Genomic DNA, 27,759 nt, shown 5'->3' with positions numbered 1-27,759 from the left:
GCGTTTAACATGAAAATTATTGCTTTAGCAAAACTTAAATTCGTTGTATCGTTTAAAAATCAATAAACGTGGTCTATAGAACGTTTGGAAACAGTGGAATGCAGCGTACATTAACAGATTATTTGCATTTGTATGAGCCATAATCAATTAATTCAATTTTGTTGGGTTGTCATTTAAAAAAACCCAACACGTTTCAATTTTCAAGGACGGTTTTCGGGAATTTATGATACATTTCAATAGAAACTTAAAATTAAAATTGAATGCCCGCTGACGAATTGAATATTGTAAGTACTTTAATTTTTGACATTTACTGATTTTGGATATCTCGAAGTGACATCATATTAATTCGTCATATCAGATCTTTTTTCGGCTGAAAATATGATTTCGTTAAGGTGGAATACTCGTATTGGACACTTAAGGAGGTAGACCTAGGGTAAGGTTTGTTTGTTTGTTTGTTGGGGTTTAAAGTCCGAGCAGCAATATTTCAGCTATATTCAGACAATGAACATGAAATGGATGATAAAAAAGCTTGAAATGTACTGCTATCATTTAAATTCACCATAACTACTATAAACTATTTAACCTTACTTACTGTTCAAGTTAATTTCCTATAGTTGTGAAAAGCAGACAATAAGTAATTAATACAAATATACCACTCATATTAATATTGAAAATCGCTTTATTCTATACACGTGTTTCAGGAAGTAACCTTTCGTCAGCAGCATTACAATGAAATACATAAAATGATCTAAATGCAAATATTAATTGTATACAAGAAGTACTCAAAATATAAAAGCTATCCGGATAGGCAGCAAAATCTATCAGAAATTTTACCATGTGCAAAAGAAGGAATGTCGCAAGAAAATTTAAAAATGAGATTCAGTATATTTTTTGGCTACACAATCATTCATAAATGGGAAGAATAAGGGTACCTGAAAATCATATTTTGGTTAAAGAGTGGAAAAGGGGGGTTGTGGGTATCTCAGCCCAAGTACTAGAAGTTGATACTTACTATTTATTATCATAACGTATTTGTTTACCACAGGAAACATAATACAAGCGATTGCATTCGCTTTGAATATGTTGTTTCTAAATAAGGGAAACAAACAAAATTACCAACCACAAATTATATCAATAATCAAGACATGTCAAAAACAAATCTGAAAAAAAGGATTTTAATAGTTACATGTATTACACCACTGGAACAGCTGGTACCGCAATGGTCCTGACTTGGTACAGGCATTTCATACGACATTGTGGGTAAAATCTAGGTTGCGCTAAAACCTCCCATTTCAGTTGCGACTTGAATATACAGGAGTGAATAAATAAAATTTGAATGCTTACTTTGAGTAAGATAGCCAGACCGAGAAAGAAAATGTCTTTTAAATGTCTATCGATCTCACATTTCAAACGTCTGGGATATGTCATGCATACTTTGTATACATTTTTTTGTAGTGTAAATTATTTGTGCCCTAATTCTGATGAAACTGCAAAATATACATTGTATTTAAATTATAAAATCAGACAGAATATCATTTTTCAAGGCGATGACCTCGTACTTTTTTTCACCTTGACCTATAAAATATCACAAAATTATATCTAACTAAACCATGTACAACACATTTACGAAGAAGGTGAATGTCATTTAATTTAAAATAAAATTAATTTGAGATAAATACTGTTATCTGATTGGTTAAAATTTTCTGTTATATCTCAATGGATAAACAAATATTGACATGCCCTTATTCAGTTTAATTCAGAGCTACTTTTCTCATGTTTAAAGATAAAAATATGTTTTCAAATTAATTTATAAGAATTTGCTATGATAAAAATTTTGTCCATTGAAAAATAACATAAATTTTCCATTTGCATATTTTGTTTATTGCACTTCGTTTGGTAATAGAATTTTATTATAAAAACTCATTTTGAAAGTTACTTGATTAAGAATTGATTTTTGTTCTTCGTTGGATGCACTCAGGTATTGCTATCGCAGAATCGTGATTTCTGCATGATGATTTCAAGCAAATATTTGTACAATTTTATTATATCAATTTACTTACAAAATATTTAAAATTTTAAAAATGGACGTTTTTTTTTGAAAAAAAAAAAACAAATTGCAAATTGAAAACATAAGTCTTATTGTGAATGTCAACGTTTAAGAAGTTACATACCCTTTAAATTAAGTAACTTGGTATGAATAATGCCGTTGTGTTAACAACCTCTGAACACAAAACTATAAATAGGTGGAATTGTGAGCGAACTTGTGAGCACCAAAGAATACGGAATTGTACAACAACAGAACGAATCACCCACCACTTATGCTATATAAATGACAAGAGAAAAAAAGGAAGAAATGTTATAATTTCAAGCACTGTTTTCAATATGAGTGGTTATTAATCTGTTCGTAACATTTATTGAATATTTTTTTTTATTCTTAAATAATGACAAAGTATTCGTGATCGATTAATATCTCAATTTTAAACTCTTCTTATTAAAATTTAGTTCGATTAACTTTTTAATGTACTGTTTGAGCTGATCGACAACCATCAATCTTCCATTTGGGTTAAGAACAACGAAAGTGTTAGATTATTAATTAAAAATTATTATAAATTGCATCAAATGACTAAAAATATTAATGCTATTGCTTAAACTCTACACTATGGTCTCATTGTTACTTTCGCGTTTGAACGTTTAACATAGAATAATGAATGATTTACTTTGCTTTGGGAATAAAAATGGAAAATTATCAATTTTATTTTCTTTTTGATTTTGTTCTGGATCTTTATTGAGATGTTCATTTAAATAAGAAAAAAAATAAAGCATTACAGCAGGCACAATTCAATTCAGGGTATTTTTTGTAAAAGCGCTTTCAGTTCGTAGATGTTAAACACTTGGTCGCTGATATTTAAAAATATATGGGTCGAATCAATTTGTTTTAGTCATGAATCCTTATACATGATCGTCTCTGTTTGAAATTTTGTAGCACTGATACGAAGTTGAAGTCATGAATGGTTTGAAATTTGTCCATTTTAAGGCTACTTATACTCAGTACTTAGTTCTAGTATTTCAGCTGTTGACCAAAGGAAAGTATATCTAAATCCATAAATGACTTAAATTCAATTTTAATATAAAGTATCTTACTTGCGGTCAGCTTGACTTAAGCCCGTGATACCTTGTTACGTCAGCATTTTCGTGTTTTGGTCATAATGAGGTGATGTCTTTCAGAAAGCTAAAAGATCTCTCCTTGTTAAAACGGTCATCCCTCTAACATAAGGACTTCAATCCATATCCATGAATATGATGTAAAATGCAGTAAACAAAATAAATATTTTTCAATAGAAAGTTTGAATCGTCTGAAAAGCAATAAAACAATAATGCAAAGTATAAGTTATCAGACATGTGCACACGGATATATCGTATATATAAGATCCACGAGGTCATAAATTTCTTGTAGCAACATAACCTAGACCCAGAAGCAAAACTATAAGAAGCCTAGTGGAATAAAAATTCTGCGCAGCAATGAAAAGCTCTTGCATGTGGTATGAGTTATTCATTTAAATGATTAAAAGGAAATCTATCAAGATATTAAGTATTTAACTTTCGGTCAGCTTGACATAAGCCTTGTTATGTCACATTTTTTTGTGTTTTGGTCACCCTGTCTACAAAAATATAATATTTCTTAAATAACGCTTAAAGATCTCTTCATGCTTTAACAGTGATCCATCTAACATAAGGACCTCAATCCATGAATATGATGTAAAGAGCAGAACTACATGCCGAGCAAAAAATGTGCCATCGACACGAAACGTTATTAACTTAAGCTTATACAGGCGTCAAATCCAAAGCATAACTGCGAGATTTGTCTTGATCTTTCGTGTCCACATAACTCTCAAACAAATACTAACAGTTATATGAATTTAATTGTGTTGCTGAGCAATATCAAAATGCTTTTCTTTAATTAAGCAAATTGAATAATGCAAACAGTAGTATTAGAAAGTTATAGAGAAGAGTGAAACCAATAGAAATATTATTTGATAGTAAGTAAGGTAAGGACTCTTTTTGGCCTCATAATTTGTGTATTTTGATTGTTTTTTTTTTATTAACGCCGATTAGTAGGTAGTAGTAGTATTGTAGTAAATGGTCGAAAACACTGAATACAAACTGGTTTTGACGAGATGTATGACGTATATGTTATAACCGTCAATTACACACAAAATATATGAAGCATGATAATGAACACGCATGCGACCATTTGTAAGAGTAAGAACTACACAAATTCTGGTGTTTTCCAGCCTTTTTAATATTTTTTTCCGATTTCAGCCAAGTTTAAAGGCCATATATGAGCGTATATGTTCATATTTTGAGAGATAATCAACCGAATTAACCAAAAAAGATATTAAAGAGTTGGAGAGAGTAAACAAGGGAACCAAGGTTATAGCGGTAGTCAAAAGAATGTAATTCAGGGACAAAGACCAGACATGGAAAACAGACATACACAACAAAGAACATAAAGCAACTAAAATCATACATACAAAGTAACAAAAGCAAATAAGCAACTCGGACTTCACTAAGAACTGGGAGATATATCATTAAAATTTCTTCTGGCAGACTGATTTTAAGGTCAAATTTTACCCTTACGGCCCAAACCCTTGAAGCATTTAAAAACCAATAATACAAAACAAGCAAAAGAAATTATAATGCGATGTCAAAATGATCAGGCACGCACACAACACTTCAGTCCCTAGTCTGTTTTACATTACACAAATACTATTAGCAAATAAAACATACATACACACGTTTACAGAAGATAATTTTGAATACCTGTTGATAAACGAATAGTATTGATTAAATATAAGCTTATACCAAAATACTATGGCTAGTGAGAGAGTTTATCTCATATATATATATAGGTCAAATGCTTAATATACCAAATTAATTTCTAAAATTTTGAAAAAAAAGGTATTGGCTTTTCGCGAGTGATGATTTTAGGATACCTTAAACAAACCTCCTTGCTATATGTGAAGTACCACTATAATCTGAGGTGGTATTTCGCATGGAAACAAGTCATTGATTTTAACTAGTGTACCTCTTGGATTAGCTTTTGTAATACAAAAACAGTAACACAGGTAAGTGAACATTAAAGAGGACTATCTGTACGCAAATGATTGAATTCTCTTTCTAAATACATATAAAGTGTAAGTCAAGCTTTATCTTAAGATAATTGAATACAATAATACCACTTATATAGATAGTACAATTTCGGTATGCTGTACACATGGTGTATCAAAAAGTTACCTATATAAGAACCAATCTCCTTGGAAGATAAATAAATTATCATATAAGATGTATGTTTTTTTTTTTTTTATTTTAAACATAAATCTGATAAAAACTCAATACCAAATTACCTGATCTATTGAGAACTTGCGAGAGAGATATTCATTAGATATTTGATTAAATCTACAAATTGCTATTTTTGGTCGAGACTTGTTACTAGTAAGCCAACTAAGTTTTCTTACTTACCATATACATATTCGCATGGTGTGCAAACAATTTGTATTTTTAAGAAAATATATTTTCTGATTTTGGCACAGAAGGTCTATTAAAAACGATTAGTTTTCTGTTATGAAATACTGTTACCATTCCAAACTGTGTTGAGTATTAAAAATAAAAGATATTGCATTTGCCAAATCAATATGTCAATTTAGAACGACAAACAATTATTTACTAATTCAAACAGGCTGTTAGATGAACTATCATTTGTAAAGCCACAACATTAAAAAAAGTTTATCAGCTGTTCTTATGTACAACAACTATATTGAAAAAGCTGCGTAGATTCAGAATACAAAAATAATGTGGTGTTTTAAGTCTTAGTAAAATTGCCACTACTCTGTATAAGTTGTGTACAAACCGGACCCCTAAAAATCCAAAACAATACTGTCTAGACTAGACAGTTTGTAAAGTCATAGCAGTGTCAACGGATAGTGAACTTGGTTAAATCAAACTCTTGTCTAAATATGACACCTGTCTAAACCGAACTCTTGTGTAAATATAACACCGGTCTAAACGGAACTTCTGTCTAAATATAACACCTATCTAAACCAAACTCCTGTCTAAACAGAACAAATTTTACAGACAAAATATATATCAAGTGTAAGTTTTTGTAAGAATCAGGCAAAATGGGAATATCAGAAACATGAATGTCAAAAAACCCACTGATCCGACAGGATAATTTGGTGTATCCTTCTGCACCACGATAATCGATTTATTCAACATGTCATAGTTTTCCTTTCCTCTATCGTTTTCCATGAACTTGACTTTTTACGAGCACTTCGGCGCTTGTTTCTAGAAAAGCAAAGGACGCTCACCCTACCGGTACACCTGATTCTTGTTGCCAGTTTTTAGCAGAGTCCGGGTTGCTCATTTACTTGTTTTTGCTTTGTACGTATTATTATGGATAATTAATGTTCTTTGGTGTGTGTGTCTGTTTTGACTGTCGGTTCTTTGTCCCTGGAAATTACATTCTTTCAATTTCCACTTGAATCATGGCTCCATTGAGTACTTTTTTAAAACTTCAAATAGCCACTTGTCAGTTCTTTACACATGAAAAGTCATCATAGCGAATGAACTTTGTTTGCTTCGTATTTGACGTAATAATGTTAAGGCCTAATTTTGATATGATATGTTTCCTAATTTTACAAACGAGGCAGACCTTGTTTGAATTTGAATTGATTGCGTGTTTTTGTGTGTGTATTGATTATAGGTAAGGTCCGGATTTGGGTCCAACTAAGCTAGATAAACCTTTGTGTCGTTTGTTTCTTGTCGAAGTATAGAATATCTAGCCTTATTAAGTTTTATAAAACTAATTATTTTTCAAATGTTCAGGGTAAAGCTTAATGTCCATATCGCCGCAACTTAAATATGTTTTTTCAAGGCCCAGCCAAAGTTAGAATCCGGTAAATTTATGTTTTTTTTTATTTATTGAAAGCCCAGCCCTTGAAATACTGATTTGTTTCACTGTATTGAAATGTCGTTGTTTCCAGACATATTTTGTATTTCCAATTCTCTATGTGTAGAATAATGAAACAAGAACAAAAGGTCAAACAACCTAAATGTATTTGACTTGATGATAAACACCGCTGGTTAATTGCTATTCTAATGAAGTTACAGTTTAATCCCAATATTCATTATGTTCTTAACAAAAATTTTGAACGGTATTGCTAACGGTTATAGCAGAAAATTGAACGAATATTTTTTTCACCGAAAGTTAATTTAAGAAATGATAAATGATACAGTATATATCATGAAAAAGTCGTCAACAGTTTGTAACAGTACCACTATGATTTAAGACACCATTGGGAAATAACCCAAATATTAAAAAAAACCTTTGAAAGTTGCTAGTAAACATTATAATCAATGTAGCAAATTGGTAAGAAGCACAAAATAAATGATGATCAGAGACCTAATGCATGGTATAAAGTGTTGTATGGAAATGAGAGTATCTTAAGTCTGTGAAGGGTGTTGTATCTGTATCTTGTTTACTTAAGAATAGTACTTTATCTTGTATGAACACCATTGGAAACGTCTATTATTTAAATTGACTAAAATGTAAACGTGGTTGGATTAATCGGTTTTGACGAAAAGTAAGAACAGATAGCGCATTTAATATAAACTAATGTATTACATTTTGATAAATGCAAATCCAACAATTTCAATTAGTTGCAACTAAATTGCCCGTTTGTTTATCTGACATTTACCATGTTATCATTGTGAACATAATGAATTAAACTATTATTTGGTTTATATAATCGTGATTTATTCCAATTCTGAAGACCAATTCAATCAATGTCTTAAATTGTTTTGGTCCTCTCATGTAGTTCATCATACATTGATCAACTTTATTTTTCGTAAGTAGCAGGCGAATGTATTTCTTTTTAAATTCTTTTAGTTGAAAAATCCTTATAAAAATTCAAAGAAGAGGAAATATTTAAAAATGCTTATATGTAGTCGTCTGAATGATTTGGTTAGTAGTCTATCTAATGCTTTTAGAAAAAAAGCATTCGTTGAAGCAAAGTAGAGAAAATGACTTCTGCTGTGTTTATGACATATATTGTTCGTAGATGTTAAAAATGCATAAATAAAATCACATATTCAATAGAATTTTTTTTTTCATTTTAACGAACCAAAAATTAAATTGTTAATTAAACTGTAAGAAAACGAAACTCGTAAGATACCATGTTGCTATGCAAATAAAAGGTAATTAATCTCACGTAATTTGTTAACCCTGACCTTTAAAATCACCGCAGAATGATATCAAATTAAACCATACACGACAAGTATACAGAGTACATTAAAGGTACAGACAATGGATTTTTACTTATCGCTTATACTGACTGTTATGGGAAATTGAATGGTGAAGTCTAACCACTGACAAAGAAATTTAGTCAAGTTTGTTTATAATCATTTTACCATCTATAACAAAGTAAAAAAAATAAAACTTATAGTAATATATTCAACAGGAAAAGAAACGCAGTTCCATGTGAAAAGTTCCTTGTATTTTAGAGAAAAAAGCTTCATCCATTGAAATATTTTATCCAACACGGGAACACAGAAACTGACAGGGAAAAGTCCAGGCTTCATGCATCGGCAGTCGTCCGTCCGTTTCCATCCTTACTAACTGCAGCAGAAACGTCCTTCGAATTTATCAAACCTTATTCAAATCAAACGTCGTTTGACAATCGTATAACGTCGAGTAGAATCATTCACTTTTACTTTTGCATGATTGTTGCATTTTCTGAGATGGCTGGCTGCAGCGTCTAGAGACAATTTTGAACGTCAGACGCTTTTCGGAGCTTTGGAAATTCGCAGACTAAACAATTCAGCACAAAACAAATAAGTAGTATGAAATGGTATTCGACTGATGGCAATTTCATTCTGCCCGTTTTGATTGAAATATACGCGAAACAATAAACCGTAAGTGAAGCAGGAGATTAAGCGCGCTATAAAACCTCGTATAACCAATTTTGGAAATGCCTGTTCCAAGTCAGGACTATTGTGGGGGTTTCCAACTTTCCGGTTTTTATCCTGATATTGGCATTTGTAATAAGGACTTTCCTTTTGACTTTTTATTTTGACTACAGTCTAGACGTTTTCAGTTGGTAAGTTTGTTATAACATATCATAAAGGCATTTAAAGTGTTACACTTTTATGTTCCAAATAAACGACACATGCGTCTTGCATTGATCGTTTTCATTAAGATATAAGCCTTGTACTGTCACGACAGTATTTTTGTATTTTTGTCACCCCTTCTACCAACAGATTATGAGGTTTCTTTAAATAAAGCTAAAAGATCTGTCCAATCTGTCCATGCTTAAACACTGATACATCTAACATAAGAACTTGCAATCCATATCCATGAATATGATATAAAAATCAGAAAAAACCTGCCGTTCCAAAATTGTTTGCATCGACATGAAACGTTTCTAACTATTACAGGCATCCAACACAACGCCGAACTGCTAGTTTTGACTTGGTCTTACGTAACACTCAAACAAGTCTTAACAATTATATGAACTTTATTGTGCAGCTGATTATTTATATCAAAATGCGTCTCATGAAATAAGCAAATTTGATAATGCAAAAATGTAGTATAAGAAAGTTCTAAAAGAAAAAAAGATGGAAATAGTAGAAATATTATTTGATAAAAAGTTATTTGTTGAAATTTGAATCGTTTGACAAGCAATAAAAGAAAACAAGCAAAAGTAACATAATGCTATGTCAAAGTAATCAGGCATGCACTTTAGTCTGATATACAGTACACAAATATTATCAAATAAAACATACATACACACGTTTTCAGAAGATAAGCGGCATTCCATGTACAAAATCAAATTAATCTCGAATTTAAATGCGTAATGATAAACGACTAACAATATAGTCGAAATATTTGAATTGACCGCGTTAATGTTTAGTTTGGAGAAGGAGTTTAACTGATCTAAGATGCCAAATTTTAATTTCTAATATTTTGAAAATGAGATTGAAAGATTTAAGGATACTTTAATCAAAGAGTAATCAAGGGAACCAAGGTTATAGCGGTAATCAAAAGAATGTAATTCAGGGACAAAAACCAGACATGGAAAACAGACATACACAACAAAGAACATAAAGTAACTAAAATCATACATACAAAATAACAAATAAATGAGCAACTCGGACTCCACTAAAAACTAGAAGCATGGACCAGGTGCAACGGTAGGGTAGGTGTCCTCTGCTTTTCTAACAACACCAGCCGAGTTGCTCATAAATAGTCAAGTCCAGGATAGACAAACGAGGAAATGTTTGTTTGTTTGTTTGTTGGGGTTTAACGTCTGAGCAGCAATATTTCAGCTATATTCAGACGATGAATATGAAATTGATGATAAAATGAACATGGAATGATGATGAAATAAAAAAGGGATGGGACACAAGGACAGTAGGGTCGACAGATTTTGATTGCCACTGGAAATAGGGAAAGGTGGGTAGGGTCAGGCAATTTAGCCTCCTGTGGCGGAGCCCTATGGTTCCTACTCCGGGAGAATACCACAGTAGGGTTCTTTAATGTGCGAAGAACGTGGCATCTTTTCCCACACGATTTTCCGTATTATAGCCTGACAACCCCAGCATGTAACACGCCAGAGGTACCCCATTCCACCACCTGGGGCACAGTTGCTCTGTGAGCAGAGCGCCCTAGCCCCTGGTTAGGGTTCTGAGCACTATTTAGTCGCCTTTTACGACAAGCTTAGCTCTGCTGCAGGCCTATTCTTTTAACACCCGGACCTGCACGGGGAGACAAACGAGGAAAAGAAAACTATGACCCAATGAATAAATCAGTTTTCATGGTGCAGATGGGTACACCATAACGATCCACGAGTTCATGATGACAACCATAAAACTTCTGTAGTGATAACTTCAATCTTGTAGCAACATAAACCTGTTTGAGAAGCCTATTTGTTAGAGTTCTAGTGCGATACAATAATGTCTGCGTAGTTTCAGTAAGCTGTGGCATAACGTATGAGTTGTGATATGAACACTCCATACGCAGGTGCTGAAGGGATGTTGCCACAGATGAATGGAAAGTTGACAATTCTGAATGAAAAGTCATCACGTTTGTCGTAAAGTTTGGTCAATAGTTTTCCATAAATTTCTAAGTGTAGGTCAAGATATGAGGCTGACTTCACAATGTCTGTAGTAACCTTCTGAATCTATGTTTCTATCTGAGTAGGTGGTATTTCGTATGGAAACAAGTCATTTGTATTATCTAGTGTACCTCTCGGGTTAGCTTTTTGGGTACAGTAACAGAGATGAGTTAACATTAAAAAGAGGATAATCTGCACGTAAATGATTGAATTCTCTTTTCAAATTCATATAAATTATTGGTCAAGCCTAAGCGTAAGCTAACTGAATACAAAAGTACCACTCGTATAATTATTACAAATTTCAGTATGTTGTGCACGTAGTGTAAGGAGTAACTTGTATAAGAACCAAACTCTTTAGAATATTAATAAATTATAGCATTAGATGTATTTACTTTTAGTTTGCACATAAAAACTCAACACCAAATTATCTGATCTGTTGAAACCTAGGGGAGATATTCATTAGATGTTGGTTTAAATCCAAAAATTGCTATTCAAAGCGTCACAGTTTTCCTTTCTTATTTGATCTACCCGGACCTGACTTTTTATGAGCAACTCGGAGGGTGTTTCTAGAAAAAAACAGAGGACGCTTACACTACCGGTGCAGCTGTTTCAGTTTTGAGAGGAGTCTGAGTTGCTCACTTACATTTGTTACTTTGTATGTATTATTTTAGTTACTTTATGTTCTTTGTTGTGATTTTCTGTTTTCCTTTTATGGTTTTTGTCCCTGAATGACATTCTTTTGATTTCAGCTAGAATCTTGGTTCCATTGATTACTCTTTGGTCAAGACTTGTTAATAAAAATCCAATTGTGTACAATCTATATGTCTTTTTTTAAAGAACGATATTTTCTGATATTGGCCCAGATGATCTGATTTGTAATTATGAAATGGCAATCAAATGAGTCACTTCAGTCCTCCATCTAAAGACATTCCAAGCTGAGGTTTAGTTTTAAAAAAATATATAAAAAAAATTGTTTTGCCAAATCACTGTGTCGATTTATAACAACAAAAATTTACTTACTAATTAAGACAGGCTGTTGGATAAGATATTATGTGAAAAGCCACAACAACTTATTTCAAGTTATATCAGCTGTTCTTATGTAAAACAACTATATTGAAAAAGCGTAAAATAGGAAAACAAATACAATGTGGTTTTTGAATGTTATGTACAAACTGGACCCCTAATAATCAAACATAACCATCTAGACCAGACAGTTTGAAAGTCACATCAGTTTCAAGCGATAGTGAACTTGGTACAGTACCTGTATTGGATAATCTTCCCATTTTATGGGGTATGGGACAATGGGGCATGGGGAATGGGCCAATGGGAAATGGGGGTGGAGCAATGGGGAATAGGGGGTGGGGTATTGGGAATGGGGCAATCGGGAATGGGGCGAGGGAATAATTTTGATTAGTCAATCAAACAAATTGTTCTGCCTTTTTTCGCAAGCAACGTACATATCACAATTCTATGACAGCAATTAAAAAAAATTTAAACAAGATTGTTTTAGAGTAATTTTTAGTTATTACAGGTGTCGCAATTCACTATTCATTGACTTTTTTTTTAAATGATAACCGGAAGTACATTTGTTATTGATTGAAAATGTTAGCGCTCATATGATTTCTAAACGTAAATTTTTTTCAAAATTTTTACTGAAATAATTTTGTGCCGGAGACACTCGTATGATTTTAATATTGACAAATTAAACACATTAAGCAATGATAACAAGACCATTAAGAAATATAATAAATATGTCGCTCGTCGCAACCTCGAAAAGGATAACAATATTGCCGTTTTTAATATTTTATACAAGAAGTTTAGATCATTATTGAAGTTAAAACTGTTCGCTCTCATTTGCAAGAAATTTGGTCTGAAATATATGTATCATAGCCATCAACATAATGATGATATAGACAAGGTTAACATTTTTACAATCTATATTGACTAACAGGTATATTCAAATAGTTCCCACACATACACTTTGCAAAATATGTCTTTTTGAAGATTTTTGACTGAAATATTAGTGTCGCACCCACCAACCGGATACAAACATTGCCCGTTTTAATATTTTTAACAATAATTTTGGACCATTTCAGAAATTAAATCTGCAGAAATATGATATTTTTGGGAAAGTTGACTGAAATTGATGTGTCAAAGCATCACACAAAATACCTTTTGGGCGGCTATTTTAACATTTTAAACAATAATTTAAGACCATTAAGGATATTTTAAGTGTTCGCATTCATTCAATTTGCAAAAAACATATCATTTTCAAGAATTTGGTCTGAAAAATATGTATTACAGCCATCAACATAATAATGATATAGACAATTTTATCATTTGTTACATTAATTTTAGACTAATAGGTATATTAAAAGTGTTCGCATACATACACTTTGCAAAAATATATCATTTTGAAGATTTTTTTTACTGAAATATGAGTGTCACAACCACCAGTGCCCGTTTTAATATTTTTAACAATAATTTTGGACCACTATTGTAATTAAAATTGTTCACACCCTTACAATTTGCAGAAATATGTCATTTTTGAGAAATTGATTGAAATAAATGTATCACAACCCATATATAATGCTTATTTTAGCAATTTTAATATTTTAAACAATTAGTTAAGACCATTTTGGTAATTTTAAGTGTTGGCACTCATTTAATTTGGAAAAGTATCTCATGTTCAAGAATTTGGTTTGAAATATATGTATAACAACAATCAACAAGAACCTTATCTTGACAATTTTAACATTTTTAAAAACAAGTTTAGAAATCAAATTCATTCACAATTTATACATATATCTATAGTTTTAAGAATATTGTGCATGATTATTTCTCATGCAGCTCGGAGTGTCGATAATACATGTAAACAATGCAAATATCGCGTGATTTCGGTAATTCTCGAACTCACCGGCGAGATTCTAAAATCAATATTACTTGTACAAATCTTTTTGCATCCTAATCAATTATATGTGTTTGATAAAACATTTACTTAAGTGTTTCTTTTCGGAATGAGGAAAGGCATTTGACAACGGGATATAAGTCGATGCAATGGGGAATGGAGCAATGAGGAATGGGGCTAAAGGAGAGTTCGCCAATCTCATTAGTGATGTCATATTCACTAATTTGCATATCATTAGGTGTCAAACTTGTTGGCAAATAAACAACTAAATAAACAATTGACAATTTCATGATTAGAGTCCCAATTTATTTTCAAAACTTTATAACTTTGTTATTATATATCCAATTTTGGTTCTGTAAAATGTTTCATTTAGTTAAAATAAATCATATTATGTATGTGAATTTATAACTCTTTTACTTGAAAAATAAATTTGTAGTGATATTTATATGTAAAAAATAATTTTTGTATACAATTATTATTAAAATCGTATGTGCGTATAGTCTAATAACCGGATATTTATTTAACATTCCATGGATAAAAAGAATATTATTTGCATTGTTGGGAACCAAAAGAATTTTTCAATTATCTTTGAAACTGAAAAAGTTATGATAATTTAAAGTTGATGTCCCATGCCACTCAATGGATTTTTGCCAACCAAAACCAAATCACAGGTAAGTGATGACATCACGAAGAACTCTCCTATAGGGAATAAGGTTATGGGGCATTGGAGGATGGGGCTATGAGGAATGGGGCATGAGGCAATGGGGAATAGGGTATGGGGCTATGGAGAATAGGGTATGGGGCAATGTGGAAAGGGGGATGGGGCAATTGGGTATGGGGCAAGTGGAAAGTTTATCCCATACAGGGACTGTAAAACCGAACTCTTGCCTAAATATATAACACCTGTCTAAACCGAACTCCTGTCTAAACCGAACTTCTGTTTAAATATAACATCTGTTGTAAACCGAACAAATCCAACAGACCAAATATATATCAAGTGTACGTGTTTGTAAGAATCGGGTAAAGTGGGAAATAATCCGAAACATATATGTCAAAACCCGACCGATCTGACAATATAATTTTACTAAATCATGATTTTTCTATGTGAAAAGGCCCCTGTTTGATCTATGTATCAGTGGATTTGTTCAGAAATTGTTAAGTAGAATGATAGAAAAATGAGATTTTTGATAACGTTATCTGACCTTGAAATGTTTATTTTCATTGCATTTTAATGAAATTACAACTCAATTTACCAAAATGATATGGAAAATCCATTTCAATTTTCTTGATCCTGTTGGCGCAAATAGTCAAATTACACTTTCAAAGTGGTGACTTTTTATACCATGTTTCTCACAGAGACTGACACTTAACATGCTTGTATGACATGAATGACATTAATATTTTTTTTTGTAATTCATGCTTTATTCTCTTATGCAAATTACACATGTTAAAATAGAGTAAAATGAGTAAAAAGATCACAAGTTTCAAAATGTATTGACTTCACAGTGATTAACGTATCAATTATTCACAAGGAACGACGGTTTTTATATAAGTCATATCGTTTCTTACCCGTTAAGAATCCTTAAGGCAACCTTAGATTTAAAGGTTACATAGAAATCTTTTTTTTTCTATTAGTTTAATTTTATTAGTAGGTTGGATATTTTTGACATACTGCATGTAAGGAACAAATATATCATGACTTCCCTGTGCACAATATTTTACCTACATAAACAAAATGATGATTTATTCTTAAGTTTAGTGTAGATATTTCCGTATCGGAAAACGACAATTGGATTTAGTTAAAGGATGAAACCACTTATTAACGTACATCCGTTATACATTTTATGTGTTTGATGTTAAAGATTCGTATAAGAATAAGGCTTGCCAATAAAAACATTGATACAAAAGGTTTCCCGCAAGACCATTTTCTTTGATGAAAAGGCTAAACTACACCCTTCACGCAATGCATTTAAAATAAACAGGATTCTTTAGTCAGATTGAAAAGATAATGATATTTAATTGGTTGCAATGCAACTACCACGAAAAGTTTTTTCCTATTCTTGTAACATATAAAAACAAGAAAATATAGCTCTTGTCACTTATTAATTGTATTTTTGTTTTGGTGTGAGTCATTAGTTGACACTTACATCACAAAGTTGTTTTTTATAAACATCTGGAATGGGTTTCCACAATAGTCCATTATGTCGTAATAAATTATTCAATTTTCTACGAATTCCTGCAGATATCAACCAATATATCGTATTTACGTCCTAGTTCTTATGTGGGCATATATGTTATATTCATTACACAAGTACCTAACAAAGTCATTCGAATCATTTATGAATCTAAAGTTTGAAGGATGGATATTTTGAAACGAAAATTTAAAAACTAGTTTCAACGGTAAGAAAACAGGCCACTTAATAATTTTATTACTTTATTTGTTATAGTTACAGAAATAATTGATATTCTACGGATACATGTAGAGTCTATGTAACAACTCCTAGCATCGTTATTCTAAAATTGAGAAGCAAGTGATCGTATGTATGTGGATGCTATACCGAAAATTTATTTCACAATTACATTTCGTGACACGAACTTGTTCGGTTGTTTGGAAATGTGTTTCTCTAATTTATGACATATTTACAGCTAGAACCACATTTTCATACACATTGCTACCATCCCAATATGAAGTCACAATGTTATGTATTTATAAAACAAGCCGCGAACTTTCACTTACATGTTTGTTTTAACGGGTCAAAAATTAATATGCATTTTTTCGTTTTTTTTTAAAGTAATAAAAGTGATAGAGCGTTTGATTTTGCGTTTGATTAACAGTTCCTATTCCATCTGACCATACAGTTGACTCATAATGAGAATAACGTAAACAACAATAAAAAAAAATCAAGATTTGGAAAGTCGAACTATCACATTGATTTATTCTTTTAATTTTCTTCAGGCAACAAAAGGAAACCTTCGAGGCTTACCCTACCGAAGTAAATATACAGATATGTTTTGGTAAATATATGATTTATGCTATATAATATAAAGAAGATATATGTTCAGTTTGTTGATGTTTGGTTGTATTCGTTTTTTGTTTTACTTAAGCTTTATTCTGTTTAGGTATTCGCTTTCAACATCGTTCTACTTAGATTTGAATGGACACGCCAACCCTTGTAAATATCCTTCAACCTTTTAAAATGACAAATTTCAGAGACATAAAATACATGTTTTGTGAAATGAAACTATTCGATTGGGAATAATTTATTCTCATTTCTGTGTTAATCTATGTGATGATAAAATCTTTAAATTGCTTTGTATTTTTCCAAAAAGTAATCAAAGAATTTGGCATTCATAATATGGCTTGTGTAAAAAATGACTTTAAATATATCGATTTTATTTATATCAAGCTTAACATATCAGACTCTCAAGTGTTAATCATAAGTTCTACTATAAAAGGTATTGCTTTCTTCTATTAATATCTACTAATCAAGGCAACGCGATACTTTAACACTTCCTTTTTATGTTAATTTGAAGTTATATCAAAATTAAGTACATGTTTGAGTTGAATTTTAAGAACAGTTTCATAGTCTTATAAGATTTAAAAAACGTACACTGCCTTATTTGTGACTTTTATGTGCTTGTTTTTAGTTTAAATAATTAATTTCATGCATCACTTGACATTATAAGCACTCCCATTGCGCCGATTGACATGAATAAATTACTCGAGTACACTTGACTAAAATATTGGTTGTTATAGTAGAGAAGAAATTTATATACCCTGTGGTTAAATATTACCTAAAATTATTATTTTTTTCTCTGTATGTTTTTTTTGTTTTGATCGATCAATTGGTTTTAGGGAAACTAACAGATTTATTTTGTCAGGCTCCAAGTAGCGGCAGTCGTTCGTTTCCTCTTTTACTAACTGCTGCAGACAAGCCTTTAGAAAATCGTTGACGTTATTCAAGTCAAATGACATTTGACAATCGGATAACGTCGTGTACAATAATTCACATTGTCCCAACAAAGTTCTTTTATTTTCTGATAGGGCTGGCATAAGCGTCTAGAGTGAATCTCTGAGCTTGTAATTTTGTGCATTCAAGGACCAAGATTTGGTCTCTCGACAACCATTGCCGTGTACTTGTGCTAGCACACAAACGCAAAAGTCTGCAAAATGACATGCAATCCACTCAGACACATGAATCTGACCTCAAAGCAGCCAGTCGTCACTCAATATCTCTCACATATCGCGCCTTTTCGGTAGAGGATCAATGATTACTAATTTTAAAGCTTATGATTTTGAAAAACGAACCTTCAACCCCTGTATACAAGGCGATCACGTTTCTACGAGACTACCGAGACGGTAATATGGCAAATAAATTGGCGGTTTTACATCCAAACTTTAATTGTATCAACTAGAATAAGATTCAAAACACGTTTTAAAAGATATTTAGTCTTTCTCCGTATCTGTTTCTCTTCTACTCCTGGTAAATAAAATGATCGTTGGGAACGTATTATAACGATTTAATTGTTTGTGTTAAAATTATTTTAATTCTTTACATTTGCTTATTTTCTTATTCCACAAATCTTTTCCAAGTATATTCGATAAAAAGGTATCATATGGTAGAAATGACCAATTGAAAAGTTAAAAAGAATGAATACACATAATCCTCTGCTTTCAAGAGGACGCTTACCCTACCGGTGCACCTGGTCCATCCTCCAGTTATTAGTGGAGCCCAAGTTGCTCATTTACTTTTGTTACTTTGTATAGATTATTTTAGATACTTTATGTTCTTTGTTGTGTTTGTCTGTTTTCCATGACTGGTCTTTGTCCATGGATTACATTCTTTTGATTTCCGCTAGAATCTTGGTTCCTTTGATTACTCTTTCAACAAGACTGAACGAGTCACGAGGTTACAGATAAGCAACCAGGGCTAAGTTGTTCAAAACTTTATCCGCTGGATAAATATTTACCCTATGGATAATTTATAGGTTAGATTGTACTAGATTAGTCCAGTGGATTACTTTTGTCCGTCCCGAGGATAAATCTATTAAACAACTGGACTCTGAATTACTTTTCCGTTTCGATAGTAAATGGATTCAAAGTGGAAGTTTCATAAACTTATTGTTATGAAAATTTCAATCAATATCCCTGATAAAGTTAATACTTGAAATACACATTACTACCTCTTTTTACATTTACTTTTGGTTTATTACTGTACGTTTAAATAAATAAGTTTAGAAAAAAATGATGAGAAATTATTGTTTATTTTGATTAAACAGAACTTTAACTTTAATTAATAAATTGAATCAAATAAATCATCATGGAAAAGGCAACCATATATTGGTAGATTACATAGAAAATTTATTTTATTTTTTTTTACATGCAAGAAACAAATATACTTCCTGTGTACAACATTTTACCAATTAAAAAAAAAATTCACATATTTGTAAAGTTTAGAGGCGATGTTTCCGTATCGTCAAAACGACAATTGGGTTTAGTTAAAACATAAAACCACTTATTGCCATACATCTGTTGTACGTCTTAATTATTTGATGTTAAAGAACCACATAAGGATAAGGCTAGCCAATAAAAACGTGTACAAAACTGTTTCCAACAAAATCCTTTTTATGGCTGAAAAGCCTAAAATACACCATTGAAGCAAAACATTTGAATATATACAGAATTCTTTAGTCAGACTGAAAAGATGATATTTAATTGGTTGCAATGCAATGCCCACAAATTTTTTTTTCCGTTTTTGTAACTTAAAAAAAAATATACATTTCGTCCATATATGATTGTATTTTTTCATTTGTGATTTAAGAGTAAGCACTCACAAAGATGTTTAAAAAAACAACCAAAAATGGGTTCCAAAAAGCTCAATTATGTCTTAATAGATTATTAAACTTATGGTTATGAAAAATTCAATCAATATCCCTGATAAAGTTAATACCTGACTTACACATTACTTTCATATCGATAACGTCTTTTTGACATTTACCTATGGGATATTAGTATAAGTTTAGATAACTTAGTTACGATTAAAATGATGAAAAGTTATTGTATATTCCGATTGAAACAGAACTTTTAATTATTAAATTGAATCTTACGATTAAATTCCGTATCCTAAAACCTTTTGCTTCTTGATTTCTACTTAAGAAGGTAGACCTAAGGTAAGGGACATAACTCTTGAAATGAGCGATATGTTGCAATGACTTGTAACAATTTTGTCCCTTACCGTACCTCATTAAAAGCTGCGTAATACACATACAGGGACAATGATATTTATTAAAACCATTAACTGTCATTATATGATAGAACCAGGCAGAAGTCAATACAGAATTTCAATAAATTTGTAAATTTAATAATTTTACATTCTAAATTTCCATTTTTAAGCTGGTTTTGCAAGTTTGCACACATATCAATATTTAAAACTGTTTTCATTTTGATTTTAATTTCCTATCAATCCACTCGTATAAATTCACAGTTTATATATTTTAATACATAATATACAATGTAGTATGCTAGTTCACGATCTCACTCGATTCTGCATTTTCTTGGATTTCATAGACAATTCCACTCTGTTTTTTTTACTTGACTGGAAGTCTCCATCATCTTCAAAGGGCAATAGGAGATTCTTCACGTTCTGCACAAAAATCCAATCATTTGGGCAAAATGTAAGTCTTCCACACTAAGAACAATATTGATATATTGTAATAAATAATTTCACAGAATTTGCTAACTACCAGAGGTTCCTCTTTCCTCAAATAAGTGTTCATGTATATCAAACACTGTTTAACATCTTTGACTGATAAGGGCCCATCCAGTTGTTTTTTTTTGTTTTCTGTGGATTGTAACTACTCTCATTAGATTGATTGTCTAATACATTTGACTGGTTATAGGTTTTTGAGTCTGCAAACGATACTTGCCAAAAACTACATATGTACATTGCAACATCTGTAGGGCTAGTTGCAATATGGTGAAAAAATTCCGGCCATCAATATTGTGTTTATTAAGAGGAAACTACTTTCTGAATGACTTTCCACAGCTAGGTTTTGAGCAACTAAACCTCCATTTTCAATAATACATTTCTCTTGAGATGTGCACTTCATACATGTAGCTGCATTTCACATGGTTCTTTTAAAACCTGAAATGTAGAGACCTAATAATAATCTATGCAAATAATTTCACTTGTAAGCAACCACACAAAAAAAAACCATCGCTCTTTTAATGAATACTGCTATTAAGTATATAATATAGAAAATACTGTTTTAATCCATGTTGTATTGATAAAGCGGTCTTGGACACAAATGCCCAGGGTTTTCAGTACAATACAGGCCATTTATTCTGTGTTTTTCCTTCCCTCGTTTGTCTATCCCGAACTTGACTTTTTATCAGCAACTCGGCGGGTGTTTCTAGAAAAACAGAGGACGCTTACCCTACCGGTGCACCTGGTCCATACTCCCATTTTTAGTGGAGTCCGAGTTGCTCATTTACTTTTGTTAATTTGTATGTATGCTTTTAGTTACTTTATGTTCTTTGTTGTGTATGTCTGTTTTCCATGTCTGGTCTTTGTCCCTGGATTACATTCTTTTGATTACCGCTATAACCTTGGTTCCCTTGATTACTCTTTTGTACACTTACCTGCATCACATTGATATGCATGTTTACTATTAATACATTAAGTGAACATTCAGTGAAATACAACTTCTACTACATTGTGTGATGAAAAACAAGGCAATCAAAAGTTATATCAGATGCTATTTTTTATTTAAATGTCTTCTTATTTTATTGACACATTTTTCATAATAGTTAATTACAATCATATTGTATAATTAGAACCAAAAAAAGAAAAAAATTATTAAATAATTCTCACTTGGAACCAATCTAGGTGATACATTTGTATGTTTTCTGGAATAGGATATTTGTCATTTAATATCACTTCATTTTAGTACAGGTTCGCTTTGGGAAATACTAAACTACTGAAGAAATTATGTGAAAGTGCAATTGAGAACAAAGGTGCCAATGACATATTTTTCATGACCTACATTTGTACATATAAACAAACAACTCCTCATGCTTACACGATTGTGGCAGTTTATGCCTACCCTTAGGCTGTTACTACTGTCAGGTAGGGTCAAACATTCTCTTCCTAAAATGCATGAAAAAAGGAGGGTAATAAATCACGATAAACAAAACTAGATAGGAATGGACATTTTTCAAGTGACAGGTGAATATGAAAAAGTTAGTTATCAATTTCAAAATGCCTTGAATACACAGGCACCAATTTCAGACAGAGCCTTGCTCTCCAAGTACTACTACTCTTGTGTGGTAATGGGGTCTGTGCTTTAATATTATACTTTGTAGCTGTAACTTATCGAGGATATAGTCCCCATAATGGTACTCACCAGCAATATAATCAGATACCTAATATAATATCCAGTGGACATTATCTCATTGACTTTCGTACCTGGCTCCATTGGGCATGGTGCCCTGAACAGCTGCAAAATCAAAGCTACTATTTTTAGTAATTTGAATGACCACAACTAGTAAATGTAGAAAAATAATAAATGAGTAATCTCAATGGCTACATGTTCATAGCTAGGGACTGATACAGTTTCAACTTACAAAAATGTACAACTTCAAATTTGACCAAATTTTGTAATGTATGAAAAAAAAATAAATTGAAAATGATGTAAAATTGTAAAAGGTATACATTTTTTTAAATTTCAATTTACTCTACTTCATGCTGTTACAGATTACATTTGCCAAACAGTATACATGTATTTGTAATTTTACTTACCAGTATCAACTCGTACAATATGCCATTGGTTGCACAAGTTGGTCTGATTTCTCCTCCTGACAGTGCTGTTGTTGCAGAATAATTTTATAGAGCAATATTGCATTGTCCTCCGAAGCAGTTTCTATGTTTACGACTGATCTTAACACCAACAACATCTTTGATGGAAACAAATTGGCTCTTTCGTAAAAAGTACACGAAGGAATATGATTTCTGGTATAATTACATGTACATGGACTGGGAATAATTTACACTTTCTTAACTGCTTTAGAGTGTCTGTCCTGCGTGTACAAATTATTTCCTGTTCTCTAAACGTGAAACAGGTGGACAAGGCAAAACTTCTTAATGTAATGGGAGCTGCCATTTTGCAATGAACTATTTACCTCACAATTGAAGAGGGGTAACCTGAAAGGGTACAAATAGTGAAACGGTTTATTTCATATCTTTTATGGAGTTTAATCTTAATTTCTCAGCATAACATAAATAAATTACTAGGTATAGCTTTTTAAAATTATTTGCTGACATTTATGACCAGAGATGATCGTTACAAACAAGTATTTCGATAAATAATTTGTAATATATTTATTGCAACATAAATTCGGGGCTATTTCAACAGTCATTTATTTCTAAACCGGCGAAAAAACCCAAACATGCCAATCGGCACATATAGAGAGGAAAAGTTGGTTTACCCAAATCATTAGATTTTCCAAAAAATAATGCATCCATTCTATACTTTTATACTGGGTAAAGTTGATACTAATTGAACCATAGCTGATATGACGTCATTCGCGTCGTTGCCATAGCAACATGTCAATTACTGTTTCAGATGTATTCAACTCATACTAGATTTTTAGCATTATTTTTCACATTTTCATTGCTAATTCGTGGAAATAACAACCACAAACCTAAAATTCTATTTTGTTATTTTTGGCTCGATATTTTTTGCTCATTTTTATGCATTTCAATCTCCCCGTATGAAAATTATAACAAATAAAGAGAAGACAATAGGACATGTATTTTTATCCTTTAAAACACACATACTTTTAAAATCTATCACAATTTTGGAGTTTGTGAATACTGCAGAAATGAATATTTTACAATACTGCCTGATTTTCTCTTAGAATGACAGTTAAGGAGAATTACTATTATATTTTTCCGGTCTATGAAGAAATAACATCAATAACATGGTGCACACTAAATAACCTGCATATAGATTGCATTCAAGTTAACCTGGCAACCCGGGTAGTATTTTCGTTCCACAAGTTTCTATAAAATATAACCCCGGGTCACCAATGACGTCTCCTGTCTTTTGATTGGCTGAGTGGATATGACGTTATTTTTTGAAAGCGATGTTTAAATATTTCTTTTGAATTACATAGATTACCTTTCAAATACAAAATAAATAAGTTAATTTAGATAATTTCATTCTTGGTTTTTACTTTATATCATAAGCGGCAATTTACTCATATATTGTGCATATCCATCGCTGGTGACCTGAGTCTATATTATAGCAATCTTAGGGTCGATTACATTTGTGTGCACCAGGGCACTGTGTTTATTTCAAATCGACCAATATATATATATATATATATATATATATATATATATATATAACAGTCATTCCTTATAATTTTATTTAAGTATCAACACTTAGCGAGTGAATCAACAAAGAAAATGACGTCACATTCACATAACAAAATGTTTATCAAATCAGAAAACATGTTACAGGTGAAATTAAATTATAAATACATACTAATATAAAAAAAATAATTATGAGTAATTTAAGATTGATATGAGGCAGATTAAACCTGTAAGAAGATGAAGTTGAAAACATTTATGTTTTGAATAACACTTATGCCTTTACTGATATATATATATATATACTTGGATATTTATTTCACTTCATAATTTAAAAGACGTGAGCTATAAACAGACAAATATTTTGTTTGTGTTAAAGGTGCGAAACAAGTTATGATCCTAATTCGGTATAACAGGATATCTTGTAAGATTGCAATCAGTCTGTTGGTGGTTTCAAACAAAATATCAAAAATAAAAATATGTGGGTTTTCCAACCATGTTTCACATTTTGCATGATTCTTAGCTGGAGTGTTAATAAATAATATAAGAGTTGTACAAAAAATGGTTACCAGTTCTGAATAAACATATAAAGTGTATTCGGTTTGATGATTATATCTTGATTAGTCTCAGTTTTTACACTTATTAAAACAAAAAATTGATACTGACGTTAAACAGCGTATTAATACTCTAAATGCAATCGGATACATGATAAAATTATATGCACGTATATTTTGTTTATCATATTTAGCCTGCTTAAAGTACATTGTTTTGTTTCGTGTACACAGCCTAGTATAGCAAAAGCTTGCAGATTGTACATGTCAAACTCAATGATTTTATATTTTCCACAATAGGTTGTTTTATACGAGGATTTTTTACTATCACACGTAATTTTTGTTTAATTATGTGGTTAATGATATTGATATTTTACACCCAGATTGTCACATGTTGATACTTATAATGTTGCACAACAAGTCATTTATGCCCAATGAAATATTCGAATAGACCGGTTGATTTGTGTAAAACGACGTGTCAAAGACGTTTTTTAAGGAGGTAGACCTAGTGTAAGGGGCACAACTCTAACAAATCATTGAATCCTTTGTATTCAGCACTTTACATCAATCTTGTGTAAGCATCAAAGTAACATGGACTGATTTCACTCTGTTTCATAAGCTTGACAACCTTTCGTGAAATTGAATATGATGCAAACATATCACTGATTTCAAGAGTTATGTCCCTTACCCTAGGTCTACCGTCTTAAATTAAACTAATAACTATTATGTTTTTTGCTAATTTTATGAATTTCTATCTTAGGTTGAAGCATGATATTGGTAAGAAGGGTTATAACATGCTTCAATTAAAGCGATTCATTAAGCGTGCAGCAGTATTCATATCCCTAGCTTTACTGGTGCTTGGAATTCCCTACATGGCAAGAGATGATAAAACCACCAATGAGTGCCGACCATTTCCACATCACTGGCATTTTAGTAATGTGTCAAATATTATAAGAGAAATTATCGAACATGGATCAACAAACACTAAACCGATTAATAACATATACAACAAATTTCGTATTGTACGAGACTTTAGATGCTCGATGGAGACGTTATTAACTATTGTGGTTAAATCATATTCTGCAAATGTTCAACAACGACATACGATCAGAAAGACATGGGGAAGTTGTAAAAATAAACAAGTTCAAATTGTATTTTTATTGGGATATTCAAAAACAGAAATTGATATTGTTAAAAATGAATTCATTGAGTACAAAGATATCATACAAGGTTCTTTCGAAGATATATATAAAAACAATATTTTTAAAACTCACATGGCGTATGACTGGATAAAATCAAAATGTTTTCTTAGTAAATGGGTGTTTTTCGTCGATGACGATTACTTTGTGAACATTCCTAATTTATTACAATTTACACATGCAAAGGCAGGATTTGACGAAAATGCTTTATATGGCTATAAACAATGCAATAAATCACCAGTTAGATTGGATGGAAAATTCTTGAAATGGTATATTTCAGAGGAGGAATATCCATACACCATTATGCCACCATTCCTTTCTGGAGGATCGATTCTAGCTCCTATCAATGTTGTAAAAAAGCTGAGATTAGCGTTTCCATTTAGTAAACGAATTTGGTTGGATGACGTTTTCATATCTCTAGTAGCCATTCAATTGAATATTTCACTGATACATGAACCTAAATTTGTAAATACCGAGAACAGAGTGCTAGATGTCAAAAACATACTATCGTCTCATTTATATAATACAACAAAGTACCTTTACGAAGGATGGCTTCTGTTAAATTCAAGAAACGCCATTGGTCGGATCATAAGTGATAAGAAACAAAGTAATTGTTTTGAGGAAAACTTCAATCTGAAAGAGTAGGTTAATATTGAGGTTACCTTGGTTAATTCAAGAGTAAATATTAAACAAATGTCGTCGAGTTGTTGAAGAAGTGACTGAATTGAGTACCCGTTTAATAAATTTAAGACACGGTCTACGGTACAGGTTATGCATGGTCTACAAAACACCAATGGAATAAACAATGTTTTTGCGGTCTTCAGAAGTCTTATTTAATGTTACAATAGTCTTTCTGCATTCAACTATCTTTGAAGAAAACCATACATTCATCTTACACTAAAATCAAATTCAAAGCAATTTATGAACGATAACTCTTGCTTAGTGCTAATTCCATGTATAACCTCTATAAATTTCATCTGAAGAACTATGACTGGTTATGTAGTCTGCAACAGATTCTGAATAAGAAATAAAAATGAATTTAGTTGGTTTTGGACATGCAGAAATCACTTCCTGTCTGATTTTTTTTATAAAGACAGCCACTTAAAGGCGAAGACTATGTTATTGTAATAGTCAAAAATATCGAAACTTATCTTTTAACTGTTCATGAAAATTAAATTGAAACAAAATAATTTCCTTTTCTTAACTAATAAACTGCGATTTATAATTAGGGAATTTGAATTTCCCGCGCCCATGGGCACCACTATGATCGGTTGAGCTGTGAAGTCACGAAGTCGGTTTGTAAAGTAAAAGTAAATAGGTAATTGATCACGATGTCCGAAGAAATCGCAAATTTTGGACTTTTCCCCTATGATTTCAACCCACAATAAAACGAAGGCGAGATTGAGGGACAACATGTAAGCAAATGTCAGACAACCCTGAAGAACAACGGGATTCGTAGCCAGAAGATAATGTATGGGATAGGAAAATCTAATGGCTACTTCCAAAGAATGTTGCTGGTAAAAACTTTTAGAATAATTCTCTTTTATCATTCGT

General features: G+C 31.6%; 1 protein-coding gene across 3 annotated transcripts; it reads left to right on the top strand.

Annotated features, from left to right (window-relative positions):
• The first annotated feature begins 350 nt into the window (after positions 1 to 350).
• Positions 351 to 27,024, top strand: LOC148607625 (beta-1,4-mannosylglycolipid beta-1,3-N-acetylglucosaminyltransferase brn-like). Of its 3 annotated transcripts, none has more exons than XM_088545806.1 (3): positions 351 to 433; positions 17,036 to 17,094; positions 25,767 to 27,024. In XM_088545806.1, exons 2-3 carry the CDS (start codon positions 17,087 to 17,089, stop codon positions 26,848 to 26,850), a joined length of 1,092 nt encoding a protein of 363 aa, XP_088401932.1. In that variant the 5' UTR covers positions 351 to 433; positions 17,036 to 17,086; the 3' UTR covers positions 26,851 to 27,024. The 3 variants fall into 3 exon arrangements, with proteins under 3 accessions (XP_088401932.1, XP_088401931.1, XP_088401930.1); XM_088545805.1 differs by lacking the exon at positions 351 to 433 and adding an exon at positions 4,872 to 5,126; XM_088545804.1 differs by lacking the exon at positions 351 to 433 and adding an exon at positions 16,306 to 16,479.
• The last annotated feature ends 735 nt before the right edge of the window (positions 27,025 to 27,759 follow it).

The sequence above is a fragment of the Perna viridis genome, chromosome 9 (assembly GCF_037379345.1).
Source record: "Perna viridis isolate PV_CMFRI_1.1 ecotype Kerala chromosome 9, ASM3737934v1, whole genome shotgun sequence".
NCBI lineage: Eukaryota > Metazoa > Mollusca > Bivalvia > Mytilida > Mytilidae > Perna > Perna viridis.
The sequence above is the reverse complement of the archived record's forward strand: the minus strand, read 5'-3'. Positions and strand labels throughout refer to the sequence as shown.